Source organism: Ornithorhynchus anatinus, chromosome 19, assembly GCF_004115215.2.
Source record: "Ornithorhynchus anatinus isolate Pmale09 chromosome 19, mOrnAna1.pri.v4, whole genome shotgun sequence".
NCBI lineage: Eukaryota > Metazoa > Chordata > Mammalia > Monotremata > Ornithorhynchidae > Ornithorhynchus > Ornithorhynchus anatinus.
The window spans coordinates 1,482,272-1,509,703 of record NC_041746.1 but is presented as its reverse complement, the minus strand read 5'-3'; the positions used below and the strand labels follow the sequence as shown (position 1 = coordinate 1,509,703).

Below are 27,432 nucleotides of genomic sequence, written 5' to 3'. Positions count from 1 at the left end.
CGAGCTGTGCTCTCTCACCACTAGGCAACACTACCTTTAACCTGGGTGGGACCCAGATGCTGGAGACCCCGAGGTCGGGGGCGGTTGGGGGCAAGGAGAGAACCATCTCGGGATGTAGAGAGGGAAGATACCCCGCTCTGTCCGGCCGTCCCGCCCCGGGGGCCGAGGGGGATGACCAGACCGATTTTGGGTCCCCAGGGGGCGAGTTCGCCCGGCAGGCGGAAGTGACTTTCCTCGGGCAGGGGGAGAAGCTGCTGATCAAACAGCAGTTGAAAGGCATCGACGAGCACGGCCACCTGACCATCAGCACGGAGCTGGAGGGCCGGGTGCCCGAGATCCCGTCCGGCTCCACCGTCCACATCGAGCCCTACACCGAGCTCTATCACTTCTCTGACTCCGGTGAGGGCAGGGGGCGTTCTGGGCCGGGGTGGGCCGCTCTGACCGGGTTTTCCCCACCCTGCTCCTCCCTGACTGGTCCTGCCCCTACCCCGCCCCTCCCTGACCGGGTCGGGTTCGGTCCTCCCCCGTCCCCTGACGGTTCTGCCCCGCCGCTCCCAGTGATCACGTCGTCCTCCACGCGGGAGTACACGGTGACGGAGCCCGAGCGGGACGGCGGCGGCGCACAGACCTACACCTCCACGTACCAGTGGCGCCAGACCATCACCTTCCAGCAGTGCAGCCACGAGGACTCTCAGCGGGCCCTGCCCGCCACCCAGCAGCTGACCGTGGACAGCGTCTTCGTCCTGTACAACCAGGACGAGCGGATCCTGCGCTACGCGCTGAGCAACTCCATCGGTCCCATCCACGGTACGTGGCGTGGAGGAAGGAAGTAAGGTCGTCCCCATCTCCCCAGGGGAGGAAACTGAGGCCCCGAGAGGTTCCGTGACTCGCCCGAAGTCGCCCAAGCAGGCCAGGGGCAGGGCTGGGACCAGGATCCAGGTCTAAGCCGTGTAGCCTTCTGACTCTCTCTGTCGTCGGGCTCCATCCCGGGGAGAAGGGGAGGAAGGTGAGGGACAGCACACGGCACCCTGGGACACGTGACCGTAGCCGACAGTGGTCTCAACGTCTCGGGATCGAGGCCCGTCCGGCATTTAGGATGCCGACAGCCGGCCACCGGGCCTGCCTGTCCGTAGTGACCGAGGTAGGGGGCGGGGTCGGGTTTGCGTGCGTGTCATAGCTTTCCTCTCCATCGCCGCTCCTCCGGTCAGTCGATCGTAATTGTTGAGCACTTACAGTTTGGAGAACACTGTCCAGACCGCTTGGAGGAATACAGTGTAACACTGTAACAGGCATTCTCTGCCCACGAAGAGCTTACAGCCCACTAAAGCCCCTAGGGGCGAGTGGCATCACCCCGTGGGGTAGTCTCGGCTGTGAGGGCGCTTTCCTCGGCCCCCTCGCCCGGCTCTCCTGCCCCTCGAGAGCCTTGAACCTTGGGCTGACCAGAAGGGGGTGGGTGTCCCCGCTGTGAGTCGAAAGTCATCCCAGCTGGGGTGCGGGAGGGGTGGGAGCCCGGCTCCGTGATGACTTTATCTGTGTCTCTTCCCGCTCAGAGGGGCCCCCCGACTCTGGGGGGAACCCCTGCTACACGGGGACCCACGGCTGCGACACTAACGCGGCCTGCCGGCCCGGCCCGGACAACAGCTTCACCTGCGACTGCTCCGTGGGCTTCCGTGGCGACGGGCGCACGTGCTACGGTAGGGTAACAGTGACCCCCAGGGCCGGGAGAGGGCTGGCGTGAGAGAGGAAAGCTGGGATACCCGTGGGTGAGGGGGTGGCCCCGGAGGCAGTACCCTCCCACTCCCGACCCTTTCCCAGAACCGTTTTCCCGGAGTTCAGCGCCGAGGGCTCTGGGCTGGGTGGGACGTCGGCATCTTCCCCGTCACAACAGCGCTCATTGTCCGAGCTCTGGAGCAGCGGGTGCGGAGACAATGCCCCTTTAGTCCGCTATGACCTCGGTCAGCGCGTGGGACCTTCCCGCTCCGAGCACCCTCACGGCGTGGGAAGGACGGAGAGGGACCGGGAAGAGCGGCAGTAAGCGTTGTGAGCACCCCCGGCCTAGCCCCTGGCGTGGGTGACCCCGCTGACCTCAGGACCTCGGTGCCAATTGAGCCAACGGTGGGGCTGTGGGGTCTACCTAAGCAGCGGTATTTACTGAGCGATTCCGGCATGCGGAGCGCTTCGCTGAGCGATTGGGAGAGTCCTCCAGAAGCAGAATGATGTGCCCAATTTCTGTCGACTAAAATGCTTTCACCCAAAGCGGCACGGCTTTGCCAGAGGGAAGGTCTGGGTGTACTCTGTCGGGACGTGGGCACGCACACCCGGGTTCTCCTGCCCCGAAGGGGGCACGCCGGCCCGCTCCCCAAGGCAACCCTCACTCAACGGGGTCCGTCCGTTTCGGCAAGCGTTCGTCCGTTCGTACTTATTCGATCGTATTTATTGAGGGCTTGCTGCGTGCGGAGCACTGTCCTAAACCCCCGGGAGACGACAGCACAACAATAAACAGACACACATCCCCCCCGCCCACAACGAGCTTAGGGTGTAGGGGATTGCCACGGGTGCTCTCTCCTCCTTCAGACATTAACGAGTGCGTGGAGCAGAGCGAGGCCTGTAGCAGAAATGCCGTCTGCCACAACTACCCGGGGACCTTCCGCTGCGAATGCCTGGAGGGCTACCGCTTCGCCGACGACAGCCGTACGTGTGTGGGTGAGTCTTCGGAGCTCCCTATCCGAATCCGCTCGCGAGGCCTTCGGCGGTAAATCCAGCAGGGAAAGCCTCCCCGAGCCGAATGGAGAAAGTGGAGGGTGGGAGTCGCACCGGTAGCTGAGTCGCAGCGTGCTGCTACAAACTAATAGTAATTGTGGTGTTTCTTAAGCGCTTCTTCGTGCCGAACACCGTATTAAGCACTGGGGTTGATACAAGTAAATCGGGTCGGTCACAGTCCCTAACCCACATGGGGCTCACAGTCGCAATCCCCATTTGACAGATGAGGAAACCGAGGCCCAGAGAAGTGACCCATCCAAGGTCACACTGCAGACAAGTGACAGAGCCAGGATTAGAACTCAGACGATAATAATAATAATAACTATGGTATTTGTTAAGCATTTATTGTGTGCCAGGCATTCATTCATTCAGTTGTATTGAGCGCTTACTTGTGCAGAGCACTGTACTAAGCACTTAGAAAGTACAATTCAGCAACAGATAGAGACAGTCCCTCCCCAACAACGGGTTCACAGTCTAGAAGAGGGGGGTTCTAAACGCCGGGGTGGTTACAAGCAAATCAGGTTGGACACAGTCCCTGTCCCATGTGGGACTCACAGTCACCATTCACATTTTATTAGGTGAGGTAACTGAGGCCCAGAGAAGTGAAATCGCTTGCCCAAGGTCACACAGCAGACAAGTGGCAGAGCCAGGATTAGAATCTTCCGACTCCCAGCCCCCTGCTCTACCCGTTAGGCCATGCTGCTTCTCCGATCTTCTGCCTCCCAGGCCCAGGCTCTTTCCAGTTAGGCCAGGCACCTGGGAAATACAAAACAAACAAGTGACACCCAGAGCTTCCATTCTCACAAGCGGGAGAGGGTCAGGAAGGAGAGCAACGAGAGGACGCTCAGCTCCCTCGAGCCTTCCCTCTTCCAGCTTGTGAGTTTGGGCTTTCTGGCGTCAGGAATTGAAACGCGGAGTTTCAGGGGACCAGTTTGCACCAGATCTAGCGAAGGGGACGGATGGAATTAGGTCTCCACATCTCCCCTGGGGCTGGGGCTCTGGTCCTTCGCCCGCCTCTGCCCCGTCTGGCAGGGCCGGGCCGGGGGAAGCGACCGCCTCGTCCTTCAGCCAGTCCAAACATCTGTGGACTTAGGAGGACTTCCACCTACCGGAAGGACTTCCAAGCTTCAATCCTGCCAAAACCGCTTCCAACTTCCCGGGGAAGGGGGTGGGGGGGGCGAAGGAGGCCCTTACTCCCCTGTTTGGATTCACTTCCTGCCCCTCTTTTGGAGACTCATTGAGTAGGGGAACGAGCAGTGCTTGGTTTAAAGAGTGAGCTCCGTCCAGCCCTCCGTGCGAAGCGAAATGTGATCCTTGACCGGTTGCCCCCGAAGGGGGCAGGGCGCAGGAATTCTGGAGTCGGACACAGATTATGGCCGGGGCGGGGGGAAGCCGCTCTGCCTCTCAGGCCAAGGGTAACGTCCTTTCGAGAGCGTGGATAAGAGACACGTGGCCTCGTTGCCCTGCGGTCGTGAGGCTTGGGCCCTTCCTGGTCCCGGGAGGACAAGTCTGTGATCGTCCGTCTCCCTGCCCTGCCCCAGCCCCCCCTTGAAGGGTCCCCGCGGGTCGGGTGGGGGAGTCTCCGGTTCGTTCCACCCCTCTGAACAACTCTGGTCCTGCTGTAGCCTATCTCCTGAAGTCGCTGGGCTGGAAAAGACTGTCCTCAGAGTCGCCCCCTCCCCACCGGCCCCAAACCCCGTCTCTGGCTCAGACAATCTGAGGTCACAGTTTTGGCAGAGCGGTACGCAGAGTGGGATCCTGAAAAAGGAAGCAAGGAAAGTTAGGTCTTGGTCCCGGTCGCTGGTGGGAGAATTCCCCCCGTTGCCAATCGGGCCGAGTGTTTTTTTAATGATATTTGTTAAGCGCCTACTATGTGCCAGGCCTGTACTTAGGTACAAGCTATTCAGGCTGGACACAGTCCCTGTCCCACGTGGGGCTCACAGTCTTAATCCCCATTTTACAGACGAGGGAACTGAGGCCCAGAGAAGCAAAGGAACTTACGGTCACATGGCAGACAAGTGATGGAACTGGGATTAGAACCGAGGTCCCCTGACTCCCAGCCAGTGCTCTACCCACTAGGCCAAGCCACTTCTCCAGGTTTGGTGGCTGGGCCGGACTGATCCGTCGGGAGGGGCTGGGTGCCCGCTCTGCGATCCCTGCCCCCTGACTGCCGTTCGTCCAGCCGACTCCGGTCCTGCGCTCCGCTGGGCAGCGGGAAGGAATTCGTCACCTTGCAGAGCTGCGCTTGGGGAGGTTTTTGTCAAGGGGGAGACCCGCACCGGGGCTCCATCCCACACCCCAACCCTCACACGGCTTCCTCGCCGACACCCACAGGTCAGGCAGGTGGACCGCAGGTCTCTGCGGCCGCACCTTGGGAGAGACCACCTGGCTTTCCTCCTTTCGGGCCGGGGGGGACTGACGTGAGGGCAGTGTGAAGGCGGGAGGGACCGGGACTCAGAGAGGGAGCAAGGGTGGGGGGGCTACGGTGGAGGCCGGGGGTCAGGGAAACCGCCCCAACTGCATCCAGCTGTCTTAGGTCCGTCGGAACCGGTGGGGTTAGGCAGTGGCGTGCGGGGTCAGTCCTCAGGGCCGGACGGTTCTTCCGGTCTCCTGCCGGGCCTTAGAGTCTGGTCAAGGGCTCGGGAACGTGACAGATTGACCGAGTGTGCTTGAGACAGTTCGCCATAGGTTCCCACTCCCAGTCAAGGGCCAGGTCTAGCCAACATCCCTCTAGATCATAAGCGCATGTGGACAGGGAATGTGTCTGTTTATTGTTGTATGCTCCCGAGCGGTTAGTACAGCGCTCCGCACACGATGAGCTCTCGATAAATACGATCAAATAAATGAAGTTGGGCCACAAGCTCTCGGCCCCATGGGAGAAAGGGGATTGAGAAGGGACCGCCCGCTTGTCGGTTCACCGATTTCCATCCGGAATATCGTTCCCCCCCAGGACCCGTTAGGCCTATGAGCTGGACGGGGTTGAGCGGTCAGAGAGCAGGCCAGAGTCGGGGTGGAAGCGAGATGAAAAATCCTGTTCAGTAGAACTTCTGTCTTAAGCCACAGATGACGAGCGCCCTACAAACTACTGTGAGAATGGCCTGCATGACTGCGATATCCCTCAGCGGGCCCAGTGCGTGTACACAGGTGGTTCCACGTACATCTGCTCCTGCTTGCCTGGCTTCTCCGGAGACGGACAGGCCTGTGAGGGTGTGTACCTCCGCTTCTCTTCCGTGCTGACGCACCATTGACGGCGCTTCTCCCAGTGAAGCAGTACCCTTGGGAATGGGTGGCCCCGAGAGAGCCTCCCTGGCACAGTCTCTGCCCACGAGAGCAGGGCAACTTCTCTGACCCCTGGCCTTCTGGGTGAGGGTGGCTCAGGAGCCCTCTATAAAGAGGGGCGGGGCAGGTGGACCGTGGCAGCCCGAGTTGTGATGGAGATAGTTGTGATGGTTTGGGCCGAGCCATCCACACTCCCCTGCCGTGCCCGGCGTCCGGCACTCTTAGACGGCAGTTCTGGCGAACGCGTCCGATCCGAGGGCGGAGAACAGACTAGCTCTGAGCCCTCAATAGCAGCAGACGTCACTCTGTCCTCACCGTAGACATCGAGGAATGACTCACGCCGAAGTTTAGTCTGGCTTCGTCCTGAGAGTTTATAAAATCAGAATGTGTGATCCTTCTCCTCGAGCTTATCGTTGTCTCTGACAAGATAGACCGACTGCTTTCTACATCCCTCCAGCCAACGTTGGCTACGGTGGCTATTCACCTCCCTCAAACTCCGTAGCCGACCTTCTATCTCCCCATCGTCTCATTTGTCGGTCATATTTATTGAGCGCTTACTGTGTGCAGAGTGTGTGTGACACTATCACAGACACATTCCCTTGTGCACACGGACACCTGCACACACCAGGACCACCTAGCGGGTCCATCACTGACCTAATGCGAATTGGATCTAAACTTCATCTCCTTTTCCCCAAAAGTAACCTATAGAAAGAAAACGGGGTTGGGAGGCAGGAGATCTGGGTTCTAATGTCGACTCTGCCACTTACTTGCTGTCTGACCATGGACAAGTCAGTTGACTTCTGTGGGCCTCAGTTTCCTCTTCTGAAAAATAAGGATTCAAAACCCCTTCTCCCTCCCTCTTAGACAGTGAGTTCCACGTGGGACAGGGACTGTTTCTGATCTGCTTGTCTTGTATCTGTATCAACACTCAGCTCAGTGCTTGGAGCATACTAAACACTTAACAATTACCGTTGTTATTATTAATGGTATTTGCCCTCAGAAGGCTTTCCAACTAGGGGGAGAGGAGGATACTAAAATAACTTCCAGGCGGGGATAAGACCTAAATAATAGGGTAAGAATCCATAAGAGCTTGTATACCAATGGTTAGGTCGCATAGAATTGCGTAAATGGCAGCCGGGAGGAGAGAACAAGGAGCAACGTGGCCCAGTGGGTAGAACCCGCACCCGGGAGTCAGAGGACCCAGCTTCTAATCCTGAGTCTACCACTTTCCTGCCGTGTGACCTCGGGCAAGTCATTTCACCTCTCTGGGCCTCAGTTGCCTCATCTATAAAATGGGGATTAAGAGTGTGAGCCCCATGTGGGACGGGGATTGGGTCCCATCTGATTAGCTTGTATCTACCCCAGTGTTTAGAACAATGCTTGACGCATAGTAAGTGCTTAACAAATACTCTCATTGTTGTTAAAGGGGCTGCGGCCAATCTGATTAACATGTCGCATAGAACAGTGCCTGGCACATAGTAAGCGCTTAATAAATGCCGTAAGTAAAGAATAACATCCCAGTGCTTAGAACGGTGTTTGACACGTAATAAGCGCTTAACAAATACCGTTTAAAATATATATATTAAATGGTGTTTATGTGTATGTGTATTAATATTAAATGGGATTTGGTAAGCAATTACTATATGTCAAAGACTTAAATATGTAATCACTCGGTAGGTAATTCTAGACTTCCTCCCCAAAGGGACCAATCGACCAAGATTGTCCATCCGTCCAAAGCCTGAACTGCTTATTAGAATTAGTCGGTCAAGGTTCCGGCTCATGCGGTCGATGTCATTCAGGAAGGGACATCTGACCCAAGTGCAGGCTAACGAGCTCATTGTGCGACTAACGATCCATCGACCAATCGGTGGTATAACCTCAACGGTTCGCGACGGAGCCAGAATCTCATCCCCGGCCCGGTGTGTCTTGCAGACGTGGACGAATGCCAGCAGCGCCCGTGCCACCCAGATGCGTCGTGCCACAACACCCCCGGCTCCTTCACCTGCCGATGCCAGGCCGGCTACGCCGGGGACGGCTTCCGCTGCGTGCCAGGAGGTAGGGTTTCGGGGTCCCCCGCGCGGCTCCCCGGAGAAAGAGCTGCGGCGGGACCGGGTGCCACCGGCCGAGAACGCCTGCGCACGAGACTGTTCACTCAGTTCATTCATTCAGTCGTATTTATTGAGCGCTTACTATGTGCGGAGCACTGTACCGAGCGCTTGGGAGAGTACAATACAACAATAAACAGACGCATTCCCTGTCCACAACTGCGGGTTCAGAGAGCTCGATTCTGAGCCTCGCCCAGCTCTCTGACGAGATCCAGTGGGGCCAAAATGGTCTCTTCCTAGCCCCCGCCAGAGCCCATCCTCTCCCTGATCGATCAATCGATCGTATTTACTGAGCATTTACCCTGTGCAGAGCACTGTATTAGGGCTTTTACATTTTTTGAATGGTATCTGTTCAGGACTTACTATGTGCCAGGCACTGTATTAAGTGCTGGGATAAATAGAAGATCATCAGGTTGGACACAGTAACTGTCCCACATAGGACTCACGGTCTTTATCCCCACTTTACGGATGAGGGAACTGAGGCACAGAGAAGCTAAGTGACTTGCCCAAGGTCACCCAGCAGGCAAGCGGAGGAGCCGGGATTAAAACCCAGGTCTTTTTGACTGCCAGGCCCATGCTCTATCCACTAAGCCAAGCGTTTCTCTCGTACAGTGTAACAGAGTTGGTAGACCTGTTCCCAGCCCACAGTGAGCTATCCAGCTACAGGGGGATATTTGATCTGTTCACTCTGGACTTCCCGGGACATCTCAGAGGAGAGAGGGCCCACTCCGGCACATAGTAAGGGTTTAACAAATACCATAATGTATACACTCGTGTCTGTTGGACTCCAGCTGCTGGGGTCTTCGACCAGAGGGAGGGGGCTGGATAAAGGGAAGGTCTCACCCAGGAAAGAGGGAACGGCCCGTTTCTGCCATGCGGAGCCCCCTCCCCTAGCTGGGATGAAGGGAGGGTCTTGGGGATCAAAGAGCGTGACAGAGGGAGGGGCCGGGACCACCAGGGCCAGGAGCTGAAGGACCCTCCGAGCGAGCGGAGAGGACAGGAAGTGGGTGGCGTTTGTGGAGAGGAGGAAAGGGGAGGAGCTGGGAGGTTGGGAAATTGGAGTGGAAAGGAGCCTGAAGGGGGAAAGTTCATTTGTTTGTGAAACAAAAGAAGGGAGCAAGAGAGAGAGGATGACTCCCAAAATGGAGGGATTGAGAGAGCGGAAGGATCACCTCCGGTCATCCAGATAGGCTTCCATCTGATAGGATACGAACCACCGTCACGCCTTATCCTTCCACGCCTCTGCCTTTCCAGCGGTACTGTCCCGTTTTCTACAGTCGGCCATTTTCCTCCCTTAGTGATTTCTCCTTCCGAGGTCTTCCCCTCTCAGAGCACATCGTGTGTTCTGCCCTCACAGACCTTCATAGCACCTCAATGAATGGTATGTATTGAGCGCGTCCTGGGCGCAGAGCACTGGACCAAACACTTCGATAGACGGCAAATTAGGCCGGGCTGGGCCTGGATCATCCGACGAGGAGCAGACGAGAGGGTAAACCCAGTTAAAAAGAAAACAAGAGAGTGACTGAAAGGGTTGGCTAGTGGATACAGAATGAGAAGCAGCATTCCCTAGTGGATAGAGCCCAGTTTGGGGAGTCAGAAAGACCTGGGTTCTAATCCCGGCCACCATCTGTCCGCTGTGGGACTGCGGGCGAGTCAGTTCACTTCTCCGGGCCTCAGTCACCTCTTCTGTAAGAATGGGGATTAAGACTGTGAGCCCCATATGGACCATCGATTGTGTCCAACCTGATTAGCTCGTATCTACCCTGGCGCTTAGTATAGTACCTGGCACATAGGAAGCACTGAAAGAGTCCAGTGGTAAGTGAGGGGGGCTGGTGGATCTCCTGAACCCCCAGGGGACCAAATCTTCTAGCCCACAGCTGTGGCCTTTGGTGGTGTCTACAGGAGGGTGAGTATAGCAGATGAACCTACGGAGTCAGAAATCAGGGTTTATTAGTATTATTTAACAATAATGGTACTCGTTAAGCTCTGTGTGCCAAGCACTGTTCTAAGACAGGGGTAAATTCAAGGTCATCGGGTCGGACAAAGTCCCTCTCCCACATGTGGCTCCCACTCGTAATTCCCAGTGTAAAGTTGAGGTAACTGAGGCCCAGAAAAGATAAGAGACTCGTGCAAGGTCAGAGAGCAGGCATAGGGCAGAGCTGGGATTAGAACTCAGGTCCTTCTGACACCCAGGCCCAGGCTCCTTCCACTAAGCCACGGCTGTGGAGCAGAGCCTCAAAGCATGTTGACTCTGACCCCGCCGACCTCTCAGGGGCGCCCAGTTTCCCCAGCCTAACTCGTCTCCTGCTTCGGCGCTTGAGTTTTCCCTCCCTAAATTGGCCAGGACGAGTTCCAGCTGGACGCCCAGTCCTCTGGGAGTTTCACCAGAGGCCTGGATGTTATTTGTCTGTGGTTAGCCGGGCGTCACCGGTGGGCTTCGAAATACCAAGTGAAGAGAGATTTTTGACTTCTTCCCCTCCCCTCCCCGTTTTACATCAGTTCAGCCTCAAGCTAACCGTTACATGGGAGTTAGAAGACGTTTTCACCGTGGCTCCGAGTTTCGGGGCCTCCCTGACCCGGAAGAAACGTCCTTTAATCGAGGCAGGATTGAGAGCGGAGAGTCTTGCCTGGAAAAAAGGGTGTGGGCAGGGAGAGCAGAGAGATATTGTTTGCCAGATCCCAAAACACCAGGCCATTTGTTGGAGGTCAGTGGTGGCGGATTCCAAACAAACCCAAAGAGACCGCTTTTCACCCGCCGGGTGGAAAATATGCAGAATAGGGTTCCCATGGAGTTGCGCGTTGGAGAATGCTTGGACAAATCCACAGATAAGCGGTCTGTAATGACTCACTAGAGGGGAAGTTAGGGATCTAGAGAGGAAACTCAGTAGTACTGGATGGTCTAACCCTAACCGTAAGACCGGCGTGTCGGGAAGGACAGCCAGCGGACGGCTTCTCTGAGGTCCCGGTGCCCGATAGAGATGGAGTCCGGGTTTGGATCGGCTGTGGGCGGACGAGGCGCCAGCCCCCCAGCCCGTTAAAAGTTTTATTACCAAATTTGCCTCGTTCTCCAAAGCCACCTCCAAGGCCAACTGGCTGCTCTTCATTTGGGGTGAGCATTCTTTTCATGCTAATAGACTGATTCTGTTTGGAATCCAGTGTGTTTCTGTTTCTTTGTCAGTGTCAGGTTGTTCTGAGCACTGGGGTACATACAGTCAGGCCCGGGACTCCAGGAGATGAGAAAGGGGTGCCCCAGAATCACCTGTCTCTCCCTTCCGGGCTCTTGCACCCCCTTCTTCTGATGAGCCTTTACCCTCATGGTGCTACAAAAAGTCAAAGATCCATGTAGTCATAATCGTAGTATTTATTAAGCTCTTCCTATGGGCCAGGCCTGTATTAAGCATCAGGATGGATAGAAGGTAATCAGATCAGACCTAGTCCCTGTCCCACAGGGGATTCAGGCTAAGTCAGGGAGAAAGATATCTTTAAAAAAATTAAAAATCTCATTTTTACAGATGAAAAAATGGGCTCAAAAAAGTTAGGTGACTTGCCCCAGGTCCTTCAGCAGGCGAATACCAGGGCTGGGACTAGAACCCAGGACTCCTGAGGCCCGGCTTCAAGCTCTTCGTGGAAAACCCTGCTTGCCCTTACGGTCTAACATGAGAATCCACTGAAAACAAACATCTCTGAGGATTCCAGTATTCCAGAATAGGGAGGGGCGGAGGAATACCTCCCGTGCAAACTTTCCTTAATCCAAATAAATCGTAGAAACAAATCCCTTTACATCTGACTATTTTTCACTCAGCCTGGTTCTTGGCCCAGTGTAAGTGCTTAATAAACAATGTAAGCAAGTACAAGCGAATCTCCGAACTGCAGCTGGTGGAGGCTACCTCATCACCACCCAGTTTTTTATTTAAAAAAACTAATACTGCGGGTGGGATATTCTGCTCGTCGTGCCGCTCTCTGAATTTGGGGCGTTCCCTGTGGATGGGCCTGGGACCGACTTAATTCCAGAAGCCCCGGGAGGTGTTGTGGCAGAGGACTGTGGGTATACTTAAAGTACGGGGCTCGTTCATGAAAGAGTTACTAATAACCTGACCGTTGAACTCGGGAGTTCTTAATAGCTGTTGGAATGTCTCAATTCTTGCCTGCTTTTTTCTGCCAGTTCAAAACGAAACAGATGTTTGAACTGTTCGCTCTCTGTTTACTAAACAGACATGAGCTGGGCTGAGGGGCTGGGACAGGAAGCGGGTGGGTGGGCGCCAGAAAAACTACGTGCGGCCAGCCCACCCCGTCTCTCCGCGAGCACTTTGATGCTTTGCCCCCCGCCCCGGGGGTTGCCCAATAAATCCTTTCTCCCTAGAATCCTCCTTGCCATAGGAGCGTGGGTGGATCGGGTCGCTGATGAAGAAGCTAAATTGAAACGGTGGCGGGGTGGAGGTTGGTTAAAGGACCCCCGAGCTGCTCCAACAGACAGGCGAGAGGAGCAAGACGGAACGACGAGTGATTCGGGTAACCGAAATATTCGTCATCGGGCCTGGCCTCCTGCACTTGGGCCACAAACCCACACTCACACCCGTGCTCACGACATGGGGACGATGGCTCGGGGAATGACTGCCCTCGATCCCACAGGACGTCCACTTGGGCGATTTGGCTCCTTATCCGGGTTCTTTCCCCGATGGAGCCGGAGAGACCAGGGAAGCCCGTTGCTAGACTGTAAGCCCGTGGTGGGCAGGGATTTGTCTCTCTCTATTGCTGAATTGTACTTTCCAAGCGCTTAGTACAGCGCTCTGCACACAGCAAGAGCTCAATACGATTGAAAGCCGCCACCCTGACGCCCTCGCCAATCACTGGATCCGTTTGGAGCTCGCCTCGCCCTTGTCCCCCCGAGCGCTTAGCGCAGTGCTCTGCAGTAAATACCGTCGATTGATTATGCAGCCAGGACTTGGAGGAGCCGTTTTTCAGCAGACATTCTGTCCAGATGTATCAGGGCCTTAATCTCCCATGATCTTCCTTGCTGGTGAGAGCTGAGGAAAGGCCACCCGTCCCTGTCTGCCCTGAACATCTCAGGAGAGGTGGTAAATGTAGCTTGACAATTGTTCTTTGCAATTCTTTCCTTAAACCCTAATTGCTTTAATTGTTTCTTTAATCCCCAGTTGGCTAAAGTTGCAATCCTCCCACATCCTGAGATTTAACCCCTGAGGCCGCCCGGGCTGAGACCCCTTGCCAGCTGGATGGGTAAAACCCACCCCCCAGTCCTGAAGGGCTTCAAGGGACAGTCCGACATAATTCTCTACTTATCTTTTTATGGGCCAGCATGTAAAAAGAAAAAAAATCCCTCGCTATAATGTTCTCGATCCATCCCGGAGTCAATCAGCCTACAATCCTGAGTGCTTACTTAATAATATTATAGTATTATATTACGATACTATTAGAGTACTTATTATTAGTGGTTGTATGTAGTAGTCATTCATTCGATCAGATTTATTGAGCCCTATGTGCAGAGCACTGTACTGAGCTCTTGGGAGAGTACAATATAACAATCAACAAACACATTCCCTGCCCACAAGGAGTTTACCGTCTGGAGGGGAGACGGACATGAATGTAAATAAACTATGAATATCGACATGAGTGCCGTGGGGCTGGGAGGGGGAATGAATAAACGGAGCAAGTCAAGGAACGCAGAAGGGAGTGGGAGAAGGGGAAAGGAGGATTTAGTCAGGGAAGGCTTCTTGGAAGAGATGGGCCTTCGATAAGGCTTTGAGGTGGGGGAAGGGGTTTGAATAGGTGTATTCATCTCCCAGGAAAGCGTATGAGTAAAGCAGGCAGGAATGACTCAATTGCTAACTACTCCTCTTAGCCTGTCCTGGGTACAGTGCCCTGTGCTAAACGCCCATTTAACTGAAACTGGGGAGTGGCTTCGTCTCTCAGGCCACCACCCGTAAGGCCCCGTTCCAGGCTTTTAGAGGAAATCCCTCCCTCCCTGCCCCAGAAGTCGGAAACCAAAGGGGTAGAGCTAACTTCTGCCTATTAGGATCCGGCACTCAGTACGGTGCTCTGCACATAGAAGCACTCGCTAAGATTGGATGAATCCGGCAGAGATGAGGTCAAAACCCCAGGCAGCCTGTGAGATCAGAAGTTCCCCAGCCCCTCCCCAGCCATAAACACACTTCTAAGCTCCACTTTCCGAATCCCCGTCGACCTCAGTCCGGACAACCGTGGAGAGAAAATGTCTCTCGACACGTAACGTACAGCCGGCTCCAGCTTTAGCGTGTCGGTCGCACGCCACGTCAACCCCGAGCCGTGTTTAACCGGACTCGACAAGACGGTTTAGACGTTCAAAAGCCACCCGCCACTCGGAGGATTGGTGACTGTAGGATGTAGCTCCATCTGTCTAGTTTCCACTTCTGCAGGGGAAGCAACTTTATGTACGTTCAGTTCCGAGAGGACATGCGGGAACATGGGATTGTTTAAGACGCTCCTGTCTGGGCCCATCTGCAGAGGGAGGGGTCCGTGGTGACAATTGCAGCCCGGCTTGCTACGTCCAGGCCCAAGGATCTCCGCTGACCACAGAGCCACACACCCTCCCTGAATTCTGCTACCCCGGCAGTACCCGACCCGCGATTGAAGGAGAGGCGTAGTTAGGAAACAGAACCAAGAATCGGCAGGGAGACTGCCACGCCGAGAAGCAGCACGGCTTAGTGGATAGACCACGGGTCTGGGGATCAGAAGGACCTGGGTTCCGATCCCGGCTCCGCCACTTGTCTGCCGTGCGGGACCTTGGGCAAGTCACTTCTCTGTGCCTCACTTATCTGTAAAATGGGGATGAATGCTGTGAGCCCCGTGTGCGACACGGACTACGTCTTGCCTGATTAGCTTGTATCTATCCCAACCCTTACTACAGTACCTGGCACATAGTAAGCGCTTAACAAATACCATTAATAACGAAACAGCTGGGGGTGATTGAAGAGGGATGTGTAAAGAAAGGACTGTGGAGCTGGCTGCCCCTCCTTGGTTTTAGAGGGGTGGGGAAGAAGTCTGAGACAACTGCGAGGTCAATTTTAAACAAACACAGAACCCTAAAATGCCATTTAAAGGCACAGAGTTCAGCTGTGGGGATAGTCTTAGTCCGGTGGGAGTTTTGAATCCAGGGATCAGTAAAAACGAGGCATGGTAATTAAAGGAATTCATTAATCAATGAATGAGTGGTATTCATTGAGCTCCTAGCGAGTGCAGAACACTGTCCTGAGCACTCAGGAGAGTACGGTCAATCAGTGGCATTTATTGAACGCTTACTGGGTGCAGAGTACTATACTAAACGCTTGGGAGAGTCCGATAGAACAGAGTTGGCAGACATTCCCTGCCCACCACAAGCTTACAGACTAGAGGAACAAAAGCATGATACCTTTTCCTTGTCCACAAGAAGCTTAAACTCTAGCCAGTGCGGGTAGGTGATAAGCTAACTGAAGGCAGGGATTTTCGGCCAGTCAGTTGTATTTTACTCTCCCAAGCGCTTAGTACAGTGCTCTGCAAACAGTAAGCACTTAGTAAATACCGCTGATTGATAGGGGGAACTGTCATGGTATTCATTAATCTCTTACTAGGTTCCAGGCACCGTCCTAAGCACTGGATTAAATACAAGGTAATTGAGCCGGACACAGTCCGTGATCCACACAAGGCTCACGGTCTCAATCCCCATTTTACAGATGAGGGAACTGAGGCTCGAGGAAGTGAAGCGACTTGCTCAAGGTCACACAGCAGCCAAGTGGCAGAGCCTGGATTAGAACCCAAGTCCTTCTGATTCTCGGGTCCGGGCCGCCCTCCCTGTTGCCTCCTTCCCCCGCCCCGGGAGCTGACACGAGTTCTCTGCCCTCTAGGAGTCTACGCTATAATGATTTGGGTGGGATGGGGACACTGTCTAACCACCCCCCATTTTCCCTTGCAGAAACTGAGAAGACGAGGTGCCAGCAAGAAAGGGAGCATCTTTTAGGGGCTGCGGGGGCTCTGGACCCCAGGGGACCCCGCCCCGTGAGCATATTTGTGCCTCAGTGCGACGAGCACGGGAATTACGTGGCGACCCAGTGCCACGGCAGCACCGGGTCCTGCTGGTGCGTGGATCGCCACGGAAGCGAGATAGCTGGCACGCGGACGGGCCCGGGAATGAGACCTCCGTGTAAGTGGAGACTCTGGAAGCTCCGGGTCGCATCGGGTGCCCCCTACGTGCCCAGCGCCAGACGGAGAGGCCGGGAGGAGACAAGAGGCTCGGATCATGCCCCGCCCCGGCCCCCCAACCTGGGGATCCGGCTGTACCCTAAGAGGGAGGGAGGTGGTTCTCCTGTCCCCGTTTTAGAGATGAAGAAACTGAGGCCCAGAGAGGGGAGGTGACTCACGGTCATGGGTTCTAATTCTGGCCTTGTCTGCTGTGTGGCCTGGGGCAAGTCACTTCAGTTCTCTGGGCCTCGGTTACCTCATCTGTAAAATTGTGAGCCCCATGCGGGACAGGGACTGCGTCCACCCCAATTTTCTCATAAGTATCCCATTCATTCATTCATTCAATAGTATTTATTGAGCGCTTACTATGTGCAGAGCACCGCACTAAGCGCTTGGAATGGACAAATCGGCGACAGAGACATTCCCTGCCCTTTGACGGGCTTCCGGTCTAATCGGGGGAGTTGGACTGACATGAACAGTAGCAATAAATAGAATCAAGGGGATGAACATCTCATTAAAACAATAGCAAATGAATAGAATCAAGGCGATGTACATCTCATTAACAAAATAAATAGGGTAATGAAAATATATAAAAATATCCCAGTACTTAGAACACTGCCTGGCACGTAGTAAGCACTTTATAAATGCCACAATTATTATTAATAATAATAATAATGTTGGTATTTGTTAAGCGCTTACTACGTGCCGAGCACCGTTCTAAGCGCTGGGGTAGACACAGGGGAATCAGGATGTCCCACGTGGGGCTCACGGTCTTAATCCCCATTTTACCGATGAGGTAACTGAGGCACAGAGAAGTTAAGCGACTTGCCCACGGTCCCACAGCTGACAAGTGGCAGAGCTGGGATTCGAACTCATGACCTCTGACTCTAAAGCCCGTGCTCTTTCCACGGAGCCACGCTGCTTCTCTATTATTATTATTATTATTATCCGGCAGGCCAGTGGCGGAGCCTGAATCGGCACCCGGGCCTTCGGAGTTGGGGCTGTAATGGTCACCTCCGCCCGTCACCCCGCAGGTGCATAAGACCGGTTTCTCCCCTCCCCGTGAGACTGCACGCGACCCTTTTTCGCAGCAGCCAAACAAGTGCAACGCGGTGGATGAAAATTCCCAGAGCTTCCCAACAGCTTCCGTAGCCTCTGCTCCCAGTACCGGGCGGCCAGTACAGCATCTGCCTCTAGATGGCGATCAGGTGCTACTGACTGGTTGTCTACTACAGCGCCCCGCCAACCTGCGTTTAGTAAGGGGGTGAGCGGGGGTCGGAGCTGAAGATCCTGTGGTACCTGTTAAGCACTTACTATGTGCCAGGCGCTGTTCTGAGCGCCGGGGTAGATACAAGCTAATCGGGTTGGACCCGGTCCCCGTCCCCCCACGGGGCTCGCAGTCTTCATCCCCATTTTACAGATGAGGGAACCGAGGGCCGGAGAAGCCAAGCGACTTGCCCAGGGGCATCCAGCAGACGAGCGGCAGAGCTGGGATTAGAACCCAGGTCCTTCCGACTCCCAGCCCGGGCTCTGTCCACTAGGCCACCCGGCTACTCGTGGACCGAGCTGGGCGCTCCTGGGCTTTGGCGGTCGAGCCCGAGCCCGACCGAGACTCAGTTTGTCCTTTGGTTTCTCGGCTAGGCCTGAGCACGGTGGCTCCCCCGCTCCACCCCGGCCCCTCGGTGCCCCCGGCCGTCATCCCCCCGCCCCCGGGAACCCACCTGCTCTTCGCGCAGACGGGGAAGATCGAACGGCTGCCGCTGGAAGGGAACGGGATGAAGAAAGCCGAGGCCAAAGCCTTACTTCACATCCCGGTGAGTACTTCCTTTCTACCCCCGGAGATGGCCGGGGGTGGGGAGAGAATCCTGGGGATCCAGAGAGGCCGGAGGATCCCAGGGGAAGGGCTTCGGCGTGGGAATATTCCATCCCAGGCCCCAGCTCAGACCTTCCCTGGACATCTTGGACACATTCCTCGGAGCCTCAGTTGCCCCACCTGAGATCGTTATTCGTGCTTTTGGGGGAACTCGGTCGATGGGGATCTTGGTCAACCAGTCAGTCGTATTTGTTGAGCACTTACCGTGTGCAGAGCACTGGGCTAAGCGCTTGGGAGAGCGCAGTAGAACACTATAACAGACACAATCCCTGCCCCCAACGAGCTTACAGTCTAGAGGAGACAGATATTAAAACTGCCCCCCCGAGGTTCGTGATTGACCCGGGGCCGATGGAGCCTCCCCAAGTCCCACGGTTGGGTCTCTTCTAATAATAATAATAATAATGATGGTATTTGTAAGCTCTTACTATGTGCCAAGCGCTCTTCTAAGCAGCGGCACTGTTCTAAGCGCTGCTGAGAAGCAGCATGGCCTAGTGGATAGCTTGGGAGCCAGAAGGATCCGGCTTCTGATCCTGGCTTTGCCACTTGTCCGCTGTGGGATCTTGGGCAGGTCACTTCACTTCAGAGAAGCAGCGTGGCTCAGTGGAAAGAGTCCGGGCTTTGGAGTCAGAGGTCATGAGTTCGAATCCCAGCTCTGCCACTTGTCAGCTGTGTGACTGTGGGCAAGTCGCTTCACTTCTCTGTGCCTCAGTGACCTCATCTGTAAAATGGGGATTAAGACTGGGAGCCCCACGTGGGACATCCTGATTCCCGTGTCTACCCCACCGCTTAGAACAGTGCTCGGCACATAGTAAGCGCTTAACAAATACCAACATTATTGTTATTATTCTCTGGGCCTCGGTTACCTCATCTGGAAAATGGGGATGAAGTCTGGGAGCCCCAGGTAGGACAAGGACTGTGCCCGACCCGATTAGCTTGTATCTACCCCAGTGCCTAGAAGAGTGCTTGGCACATAATAAGTGCTTAATACTGTTATTATTATTATTATTATTATTATTATTATTACTGCGGGTTTCTCCCCAGTCTGCCCTCTTCAAGCCCCAGAGGTCGGTACCTCAGTGACCAACCCGCCCCGGCAACCCTGCTGACCGTAAGCTCACTGTGGGCAGGGACTATGTCTATTATACTGTTGTATCGTACTCTCCCAAGCCCGTAGTACAGTGCTCTGCACACGGTGAACACTCCATAAATACGACCGACTGAATATTATTTATGGAGACCGTGCCGTCAGCCTCATCAGTGCCATCTAGTATACGGGCAGAGGAAACGAGTGGAGAAGCATTCATTCATTCAGTAGTATTTACTGAGCGCTTACTATGTGCAGAGCACTGCACTAAGCTCTTGGAATGGACAAATCGGCAACAGGTAGAGACAGTCCCTGCCCACAGTGTGGTCTAGCGGGTAGAGAGCCCTGGCCTCGGATCTACCAGCTCCGCCACTTGCCTGCTGGGTGACCTTGGCCAAGTCACTTCCCTGGGCCTCGGTTCCTCCTGGGGATGAAGACTGTGAGCCCCGTGTGGGACATGGACTGGGTCCAATCCGAAGGGCTCAATTCGACCCCAGCGCTTAGCTCAGTGCCTGGCACAGAGTAAGCGCTGAGCTGATAGCACTGAAAAACAAAAGAGTTGCCCCCAGTTTTTAAAGAGGCTTTCCAGGGGATACCCAGGACGCGTCGCCCATTTCGGTGTCAGCTGGAGAGCTTCATCCACCACACCCTTAGGGAGGCAGTGTGGCCCAGTGGTGAGAGCCGGGGGACGGGGGAGGTCGGAGAACCGGGTTCTAGCCTCAGCTCGCCCCGCTGTGTGGCTCCGTGCCAGTCGCTAGACCTCTCTGGGCCCCAGTCTCCTCATCTGACGGCGCTACGGTCCCCGTGAGCCCCCGTGGGACGGGGCGGGGTCTGGTCTGACTCCTGAGGACGTCGTAAAGGCTGAGCGGGTTGACTTGCAGGATAAAGTGATCATCGGGCTGGCCTTCGACTGCGTGGACCAGGTAGTGTACTGGACGGACATCAGCGGGCCGTCCATCGGCAGAGCCAGCCTGCACGGCGGGGAGCCCGACGCCATCATCGGACAGGGTGAGGCCGCGGCCAGCAGAAGAGGGGACGCCTCATTTGCGTAGCCCATCTTTCGGTGGCACCTCTTGAACACCTCCTCGCTGCAGAGCACTGTACTGAGCGCTTGGCAGCATGGCCTAGCGGGTAGAGCTTGCACCTGGGAATCAAAAGGACCTGGGTTCTAATCCCGGCTCCACCGCTTGTCTGCTGTGTGTCCTCGGGCAAGTCGTTTCACTTCTCTGGGCCTCAGTTTCCTCATCTGTCAAATGGTGATTGAGATTGTGAACCCTACGTGGGACAGGGACGGTGTCCAACCTGATGATCTCATATCTACCCCGGTGCTTAGAACAGCGCATGGCACATAGTAAGCACTTAACGAACGCCATTATTATCGTTATCATTATTACACGTAAGAGGGTCGTTGGGATTTTGCCTTAGCAGGAGACCACAGGGCTAGAGCCAACCAGTTCGGAAGAAGGCGGGGGAATCCATTCGGGGAAATAATAATAATAATAATTATGGTGTCTGTTAAGTGCTTACTGTGTGCCAGGCTCTGTACTAAGCGCTGGGGTGGATACAAGCAAATCAGGTTGGACACAATCCCTGTCCCACACGGGGCTCACAGTCTCACTCCCCATTTTCCAGATGAGGGAACTGAGGCCCAGAGAAGTGAAGGGAAACTAACGGGTTGTCCCCGCGCCCCGTCCCATTCCAGGTCTGGGGAGCCCGGAGGGGCTAGCCGTCGATCATCTGGGACGCAACCTTTTCTGGACGGACTCTCAGCTGGACCGCATCGAAGTGGCCAGGCTGGACGGCGGTCTGCGGCGTGTGCTCTTCGAGTCGGACCTGGTGAACCCCAGAGGCATCGTCGCCGACCCCGTTAGAGGGTAAATGAGCTTAATGGCCGCCTCCCCCTGGAGACCGTCAACTCCAACTCTGCTGTAGTGTACTCTCCCGAGCGGCACACGGTAGATGCCCAATAGGTACCATTGCTTGATTGTTAGGGTGCCCTTTTTTGTGCCAAGTACTTGGGCAAGTGGCTTCACCTCTCTGTCCCTCAGTTACCTCCTCTGTAAAATGGGGATTAAGACTGTGAGCCCCTTGTGGGACATGAACCGCGTCCAGCCTGATCGCTGATTATCTTGGATCTACTTCGGCGCTTAGGGGAAGGATGTTTTCTAATTCCCTGACCTCATTCCGACCAAAGCGTGGCACCGGAAAGACGCAGCGCGGCAGAGCCGAGGGTGCCGGGCAGCGGAGCTCTAAATTGGGCACTTGGGAACAACCCTCCCGCCCCCCAAATCCTTGCGATCCTGGACTTGGATAATCCCGAACCCACGTCGTGCGTGTTTGTGTATCCCACCCAATACGCGTTCCTGGATTCTGCTGGGACCGTGGTCTCTCATCTCTCCTCTCTCCCAGAAACCTCTACTGGACCGACTGGAACAGGGAGAGCCCCAAAATCGAAACCTCCTACCTGGACGGCACCCACCGCCGGGTCCTCGTGAAGGATGACTTGGGCTTGCCCAACGGCCTGACCTTTGACCCTCACTCTTCACTGCTCTGCTGGGTCGATGCGGGTGGGTTGGGAGTCGCCCCCCCCGGGCGGCGGGTGGGTCGCGGTCGGGCCCCCCCCGGGGCCGGTAGATCCGGGGGATGTGGCGGAAGAGAGCGGAGGCGGCCGTCTCCCGGGGTCCCCCCGCCCTCTCCCCGGGAACCCGGACCGGACCGCTTCCTCCGTGCAGGCACCCACCGGGCCGAGTGCCTGAACCCCTCGCAGCCGGATCGCCGCCGCATCCTGGGGGGGCTGCAGTACCCCTTCGCCGTGACCAGCTTCGGCAAGGATCTGTACTACACCGACTGGAAGATGTACGGAATAATAATAATAACTGTGGTATCTGTGAAGCGCTCACCGTGTGCCAGGCACCGTACTGAGCTCTGGGTGGGAACACAAGCAAATCGGGTTGGACACGGTCGTGGGGCTCACAGTCTTAATCCCCATTTTGCAGATGAGGAAACCCCCGTCAACATGGGGGCGGGGAGACGGCCGGGGGGACTGGCGGGGAGTCTCCTGAGACTTCCCCATCACACACACCTTCCCGGCTGCCTCAGGATGGGACCTTGGGGGCGACGGAGAGAAGGACGGGGGGTTTCCAGCAGGACGCCGGGGGTTCGTCCGCGCACATCTCCCGATTCGGGGAGGCCTGCCGGGACCCCCGGGGTCCTGCCGAGCCCCCCGGGGCGCTGCCGTTTACGGTCTCCCAGGCCTTCTCCGGGGGCTGTCGTTATCCCCCAAGCTCACACTCCCGTTCCCGAGAAAGCAAGGCTGGACTCGCTCTTGGTGTCAGCGTCGTTGGCTGCTATCTGCTCTATTCTCCAGGCGGGGCTCTGTGCTGAGCACCAGCTCTGGGTGCTACAGGATGTAATGGGAGCCACAGAGATGGGGGCGATGGGGGTAGCCAGGGAAGGCCTCCCGGAGGGGGCGGCTTTTTGGCTGTGAACAAGGGGAGGGATGGGGGTTTGACGACCGAGAGGAGAGGGCACGGAAGGGCGGGCTCTCCGCCTCTGACTCGCTGCGGGCGATCAGACCTGCCCTCTGCCAGGCCAAATAGACTCCGCCTGGTGTCGGGGACCCCCCGCCTCCCCCCAGCCCCTCCCGAGGGTGAAGCTGAGACACTAACCCGGCTTCCCCCCGCTTCCGATTCCCGGTAGGAACGCGGTGGTGGTCGTGGATCGTCACGCGTCCAAGGAGACCGACACCTTCCACCCGCACAAACAGACGCGGCTCTATGGGATAACCACAGCCCTGGCCCAGTGCCCCCAAGGTACCCGCTGCTCCTCCGCTCCCCAGCCGCAGTGCTCGCGCTCCCCAAGGGGACCAGAGGGGGAAGGGGAGGCTGGCGGGGCGCTGCGGTCACTGAACTGGTGGAGAAACCGGTGCCCAGAGGCATCCGGGCTCTCGTCCTCCCGACCCTGCAGCCCACCCAGGGACATCGGGGTGTCAACCTGGGGTTCCTCTGGTCCACCGCGGCCCAGCCGGGCCTCCCAGATTGGCCCCTCCGCCAACTTCCTCCCCGTCTTCCCTCCCCCCGCCCGGGTCTAAAACGAGAACGAATGTTCCATCCGGTCCAGGCCACAACTACTGCTCCGTGAACAACGGGGGCTGCACTCACCTGTGCCTGGCCACCCCGGGGAGCCGATCCTGCCGCTGCCCCGACAACACCGAGGCCGTCGACTGCGTCGAGAGGAAGTGACCGCCCGCCCGCTCCGGCTCCGTTCACGGCGGACACCGGCCCGGCTGGGATCGGACCAGCTCCCGCCTCCCCTGCCCACCCAGAGACCGGCGGCGGAGATGCACTCCGGCTTAGGCGGAGTGACCGCCCCTCCCCTAGGTGACCTACCCTGGGAGAAGACCGCCCCGGCAGCCCCCTGCTCTTGAGGGGCGGGGTCCCCCCCAATCCCTCCCTCTTTCCCCTTCCAGTTTTCCCTCAGGCCCACGGAGGTGAACGTGAAGCCCGGAGCGGATCCCGACAGCGGACCCAGACGCTGCCTCTCTTCGTCTTGACCGCTCCTCCCCACCCCCGCTTCCAGCCTGGGGTCCGGAGGTGGGGCCGTGCTGACTCCCAGCTTCTCCCCCACCCCAGCCCCGAGTCAATCGGTGGTATTTATTGAGCGCTTACTGTGTGCCGAGCACTGTTCTAAGCTCTTGGGAGAGTAAAGTACGTTGGAGGTCGTAGACACTATCCCTGCCATCAAGAAGCTTGCGATCTAGCGTACAGCCATGTCTGGGCCCTAGGCCACCTTCGCCCCTTCGTCTGCTCGTTCAGTCCACACCCACCGCCCCGGACTGCGGTGACAGTGCCAACTGGGGGGAGGTGAGGAGGCACACGGCCATGTGTTTTCCTTCGCTGCTCACCCTCCCCCCAAAATAGAGCTTTCACCCCCATCCTGAGAGTCATAACCAGTTGGGCCTTGACCCTCTGCGAGCTCCTCCGGGACGCCTCGGGGCCTGCGGCCGGAAGGAGCGCAAGCCCTTTGGCTCTCTGGGCCAAATAGGAAGTGACGGCGCCTGAAGCCCATGGGGAACCCGAGAACCAAAGAGCAGGGACCCCGCTGCTAACCAAGCTCCTCTGGGCCGGGTACCGCCGGCCTGCCGCGACAGCCGCTGCGGTTCCTAGGACTAAGCCCATCCGGCTCGATCCGTCCCTTCTCCCTCCCCCCGCCGCCCGGGTCTCCCCACCATCCCAACTGGGGCCCCGCCTCACGTACACCCAAAGCTGTGGTATTTTCTGGTGCAAACTGCACCCCATCCTGGAGAACTCCGGTTGGGGGCAGACCCCTCCCCATCTGGGGTTGACTACCCCCCGTCTTCCCTTATATTTATCGTGACATATCAAACTCTCTCTGTAGCAAATCTTCCCCCTGAGGTTTTTTTCCTTTTTTCTTTTTTTTTTTTCGTGTGGGGAGGGGGTATAGCTTTTGTAACTTCATTTTATTCCTATTTTATCCGCTACGTCTCTGGAGAATAAAAACCACGGAATTGCTACAAATGTGCCGAAAGACGAAGGTGCTCCATAACTGTCCCCCTCTGAATGATCCTGCCAGGTGAGGCAGTTAACGTTTACACCTGTACAGCGATGAGTGCAGGAACCAATAAAGATTTTGTGAAAGAAAAATGTGTAACCTCCACGTGGAGAGCTGAGGGGGTGGGACTCGTGCCGGGTGGGGAGGATGGAGCCCAGCTCGTGGCCACTTGTCAGATTGAGGCCTGGAGGTCGAGGCGAGGGTGGGAAAACCCCATTTGGCCACGGCGGGGTGGGGGGACCCAGGGGTGCTGCAGGGCCAAGGCCCGTCAATCAGTCAATCAATTGCCTTTATGGAGCACTTACTCCCGGGTGGAGTGGACCAGTAGCCTCCCCGCACCGAAGGGCCAAGGCATTAGCTGTGCCCCCGTCAATCAATCAATCGATTGTATTTACTGAGCACCTACCGCTGGGTAGAACGGGCCAAGGCTTTAGCTGTGTCCCCCTCAATCAACTGATCAATCAATTGTATTTATTGAGCACTTACTGCTGGGTAGAAGAGGCCGATAGCCTCCCTGCCAGCTGGGGGAAGAGGAAGTGGTCCCTTCTCATAGCTTTCAGGGCAGGATTAGAAGAACCATTGGCATCCATTGTGGTAAGGACCGGAAGGAAGAGGAGGAGGTGGTGCAGGTGAGTCATTTATTCATTCAATAGTATTCACTGAGGGCTTACTATGCGCACAGCGCTGTACTAAGCACTTGGAATGTACAATTGGGCAACAGGAAGAGACAATCCCTGCCCAGCGATGGGCTCACGGTCTTATTGGAGGAGACGGACGGACAAAAACAAGACAACATAATCACGATGGATAGAATCGAGGGGATGGACACCTCATTAGCAAAATAAAAAGGGTAATAAAAATATATACAGATGAGCAGAGTGCTGAGGGGATGGGGGAGGAGCAGAGGGAAAGAGGGCTTAGCTGAGGGGAGGTGAAGGGGGAGGAGGAGAGGGAGCAGAGGGAAAAGGGGTAGCTCATTCTGGGAAGGCCTCTTGGAGGAGGTGAGCTCTCAATAGGGCTTTGAAGAGGGGAAGAGAGTGAGTTTGGCGGAGGTGAGGAGGGAGGGCGTTCCGGGACAGTTCCCCTTCCTCCCCTCTCCCCTCAGAACTCTGCCTCCCATCTCCCCGCCCAATGATCCATCCCCTATACTTCCACCTCCCCTCAATTTGCCCCATGCACAAAATGAAAAGTCAGCTCCCCTACTAGTATCCCTATCATCAGTGATATTTAATAATAATAATAATGATGATGTTGGTATTTGTTAAGCGCTTACTATGTGCAGAGCAATGTTCTAAGCGCTGGGGTAGACACAGGGGAATCAGGTTGTTCCACGTGAGGCTCACGGTTAATCCCCATTTTACAGATGAAGTAACTGAGGCACAGCAAAGTGAAGTGACTTGCCCACAGCCACACGGCTGACAAGTGGCAGAGCTGGGATTCAAACCAATGACCTCTGACACAGCGAAGTTAAGCGACTTAACCAGGTTCACACAAGGGTTAAGATGGCAGAGTCAGGAAAAGAACTCAGGTCCTCTGACTCTCAGGCCTTTGCTCTTTCCACTAGGCCACACAGCTTCTCTAAGACTGCGATTGTCTAAGGAAAGCACTGAGGCTTGTTGAGGGGGGAGGGATTTTAGGTGGGCTTGGAAGGAGGGGTGGGTTTATGTCTGGCAACTATGGGGGGAAGAAAGCTCCAGGCCTGGGAGCCTCAGGCAGAAAGTGGACTGGGGAGGAATGAAGAGTATGAGAGGGTCTGAGTCAGTCCATCTTATTTATCGAGGCTCACTATGTGCAGAGGAGCACTGCCGCATGTCTGCTGTGTGACCTTGGGTAGGTCACTTCTCTGTGCCTCATCTATAAAATGGGGATGAGAGCGTGAGGCCCATGTGGGACAGTTAATCAGGGTCCAACCTGATTAACTTGGATCTGCCCCAGCACTCAGAACAGTGCTGGGCACATAGTAAGCGCTTACCAATCAGCACTGTCCTAAGCGCTTACGCGTGGCAAATGTATGAGGCGCGCAGGTAGAACGGAGAGCCTTGAAGGCCGCCCCTAGCCATGAGGATGAGTGTCCAGGAGGGCGACCATCACACAGTTCTGTCAGGCGCAGAAGTCTAGGCCCGGGGACCACGGGTTTGACCCCGGAGGTGAGAGGAAGGACCCGTAGAGTCTCCTAGGTGTGATGATGTTTATTTAGTGCTTTCTCCCCCGAAAGGACGAAGGCTCGTGGGCAGACTCTGATAGGCCAGTAGATGCCCCTCGTTCATTTTCCGGGGTCCGGTGCCGGGTGCGTCTTCAACGGTCTCGACTCTCGTTGGCCGTTGTGGATTCTGAAGATGAGCATATCTGTGTGAGTCAGAGCACTGGGGAGGTGTGCTGTGTGGGTTTATTTGTGTGTGGACGTGTTCGCATCCCAAGGGAATGGAGGCCTCGGATCGCTGGTTCAAGGAATATAGGAACGTATGACGTGGGAATCGGATACAGGCAACTGAGCCCTTTCCAGTGAGGTCTATCCAGCTGGGGTCACCGGATCCCCGGGTCAAATCACTCCC

The 27,432-nt window shown here is 56.1% G+C and overlaps 1 protein-coding gene across 3 annotated transcripts in view; it reads left to right on the top strand.

Annotated features, from left to right (window-relative positions):
* NID1 (nidogen 1) overlaps window positions 1-24,972 on the top strand; it is a 37,559-nt gene extending 12,587 nt beyond the window's left edge. The window contains exons 7-20 of one of the 3 annotated variants that reach the window (XM_029047262.1): window positions 199-399; window positions 559-807; window positions 1,551-1,694; window positions 2,575-2,703; window positions 5,824-5,967; window positions 7,972-8,094; window positions 16,087-16,314; window positions 17,994-18,166; window positions 20,191-20,317; window positions 21,012-21,183; window positions 21,719-21,876; window positions 22,042-22,165; window positions 23,009-23,121; window positions 23,429-24,972. In XM_029047262.1, coding sequence (XP_028903095.1) covers window positions 199-399; window positions 559-807; window positions 1,551-1,694; window positions 2,575-2,703; window positions 5,824-5,967; window positions 7,972-8,094; window positions 16,087-16,314; window positions 17,994-18,166; window positions 20,191-20,317; window positions 21,012-21,183; window positions 21,719-21,876; window positions 22,042-22,165; window positions 23,009-23,121; window positions 23,429-23,550 — 2,207 coding nt within the window. In that variant the 3' untranslated portion in view covers window positions 23,551-24,972. Of the gene's footprint in view, window positions 1-198; window positions 400-558; window positions 808-1,550; window positions 1,695-2,574; window positions 2,704-5,817; window positions 5,968-7,971; window positions 8,095-16,086; window positions 16,315-17,993; window positions 18,167-20,190; window positions 20,318-21,011; window positions 21,184-21,718; window positions 21,877-22,041; window positions 22,166-23,008; window positions 23,122-23,428 lie in introns of all 3 variants that reach the window. The other 2 variants (XM_029047261.1, XM_029047263.1) reach the window with 2 other exon arrangements.
* Window positions 24,973-27,432: the final 2,460 nt, after the last annotated feature.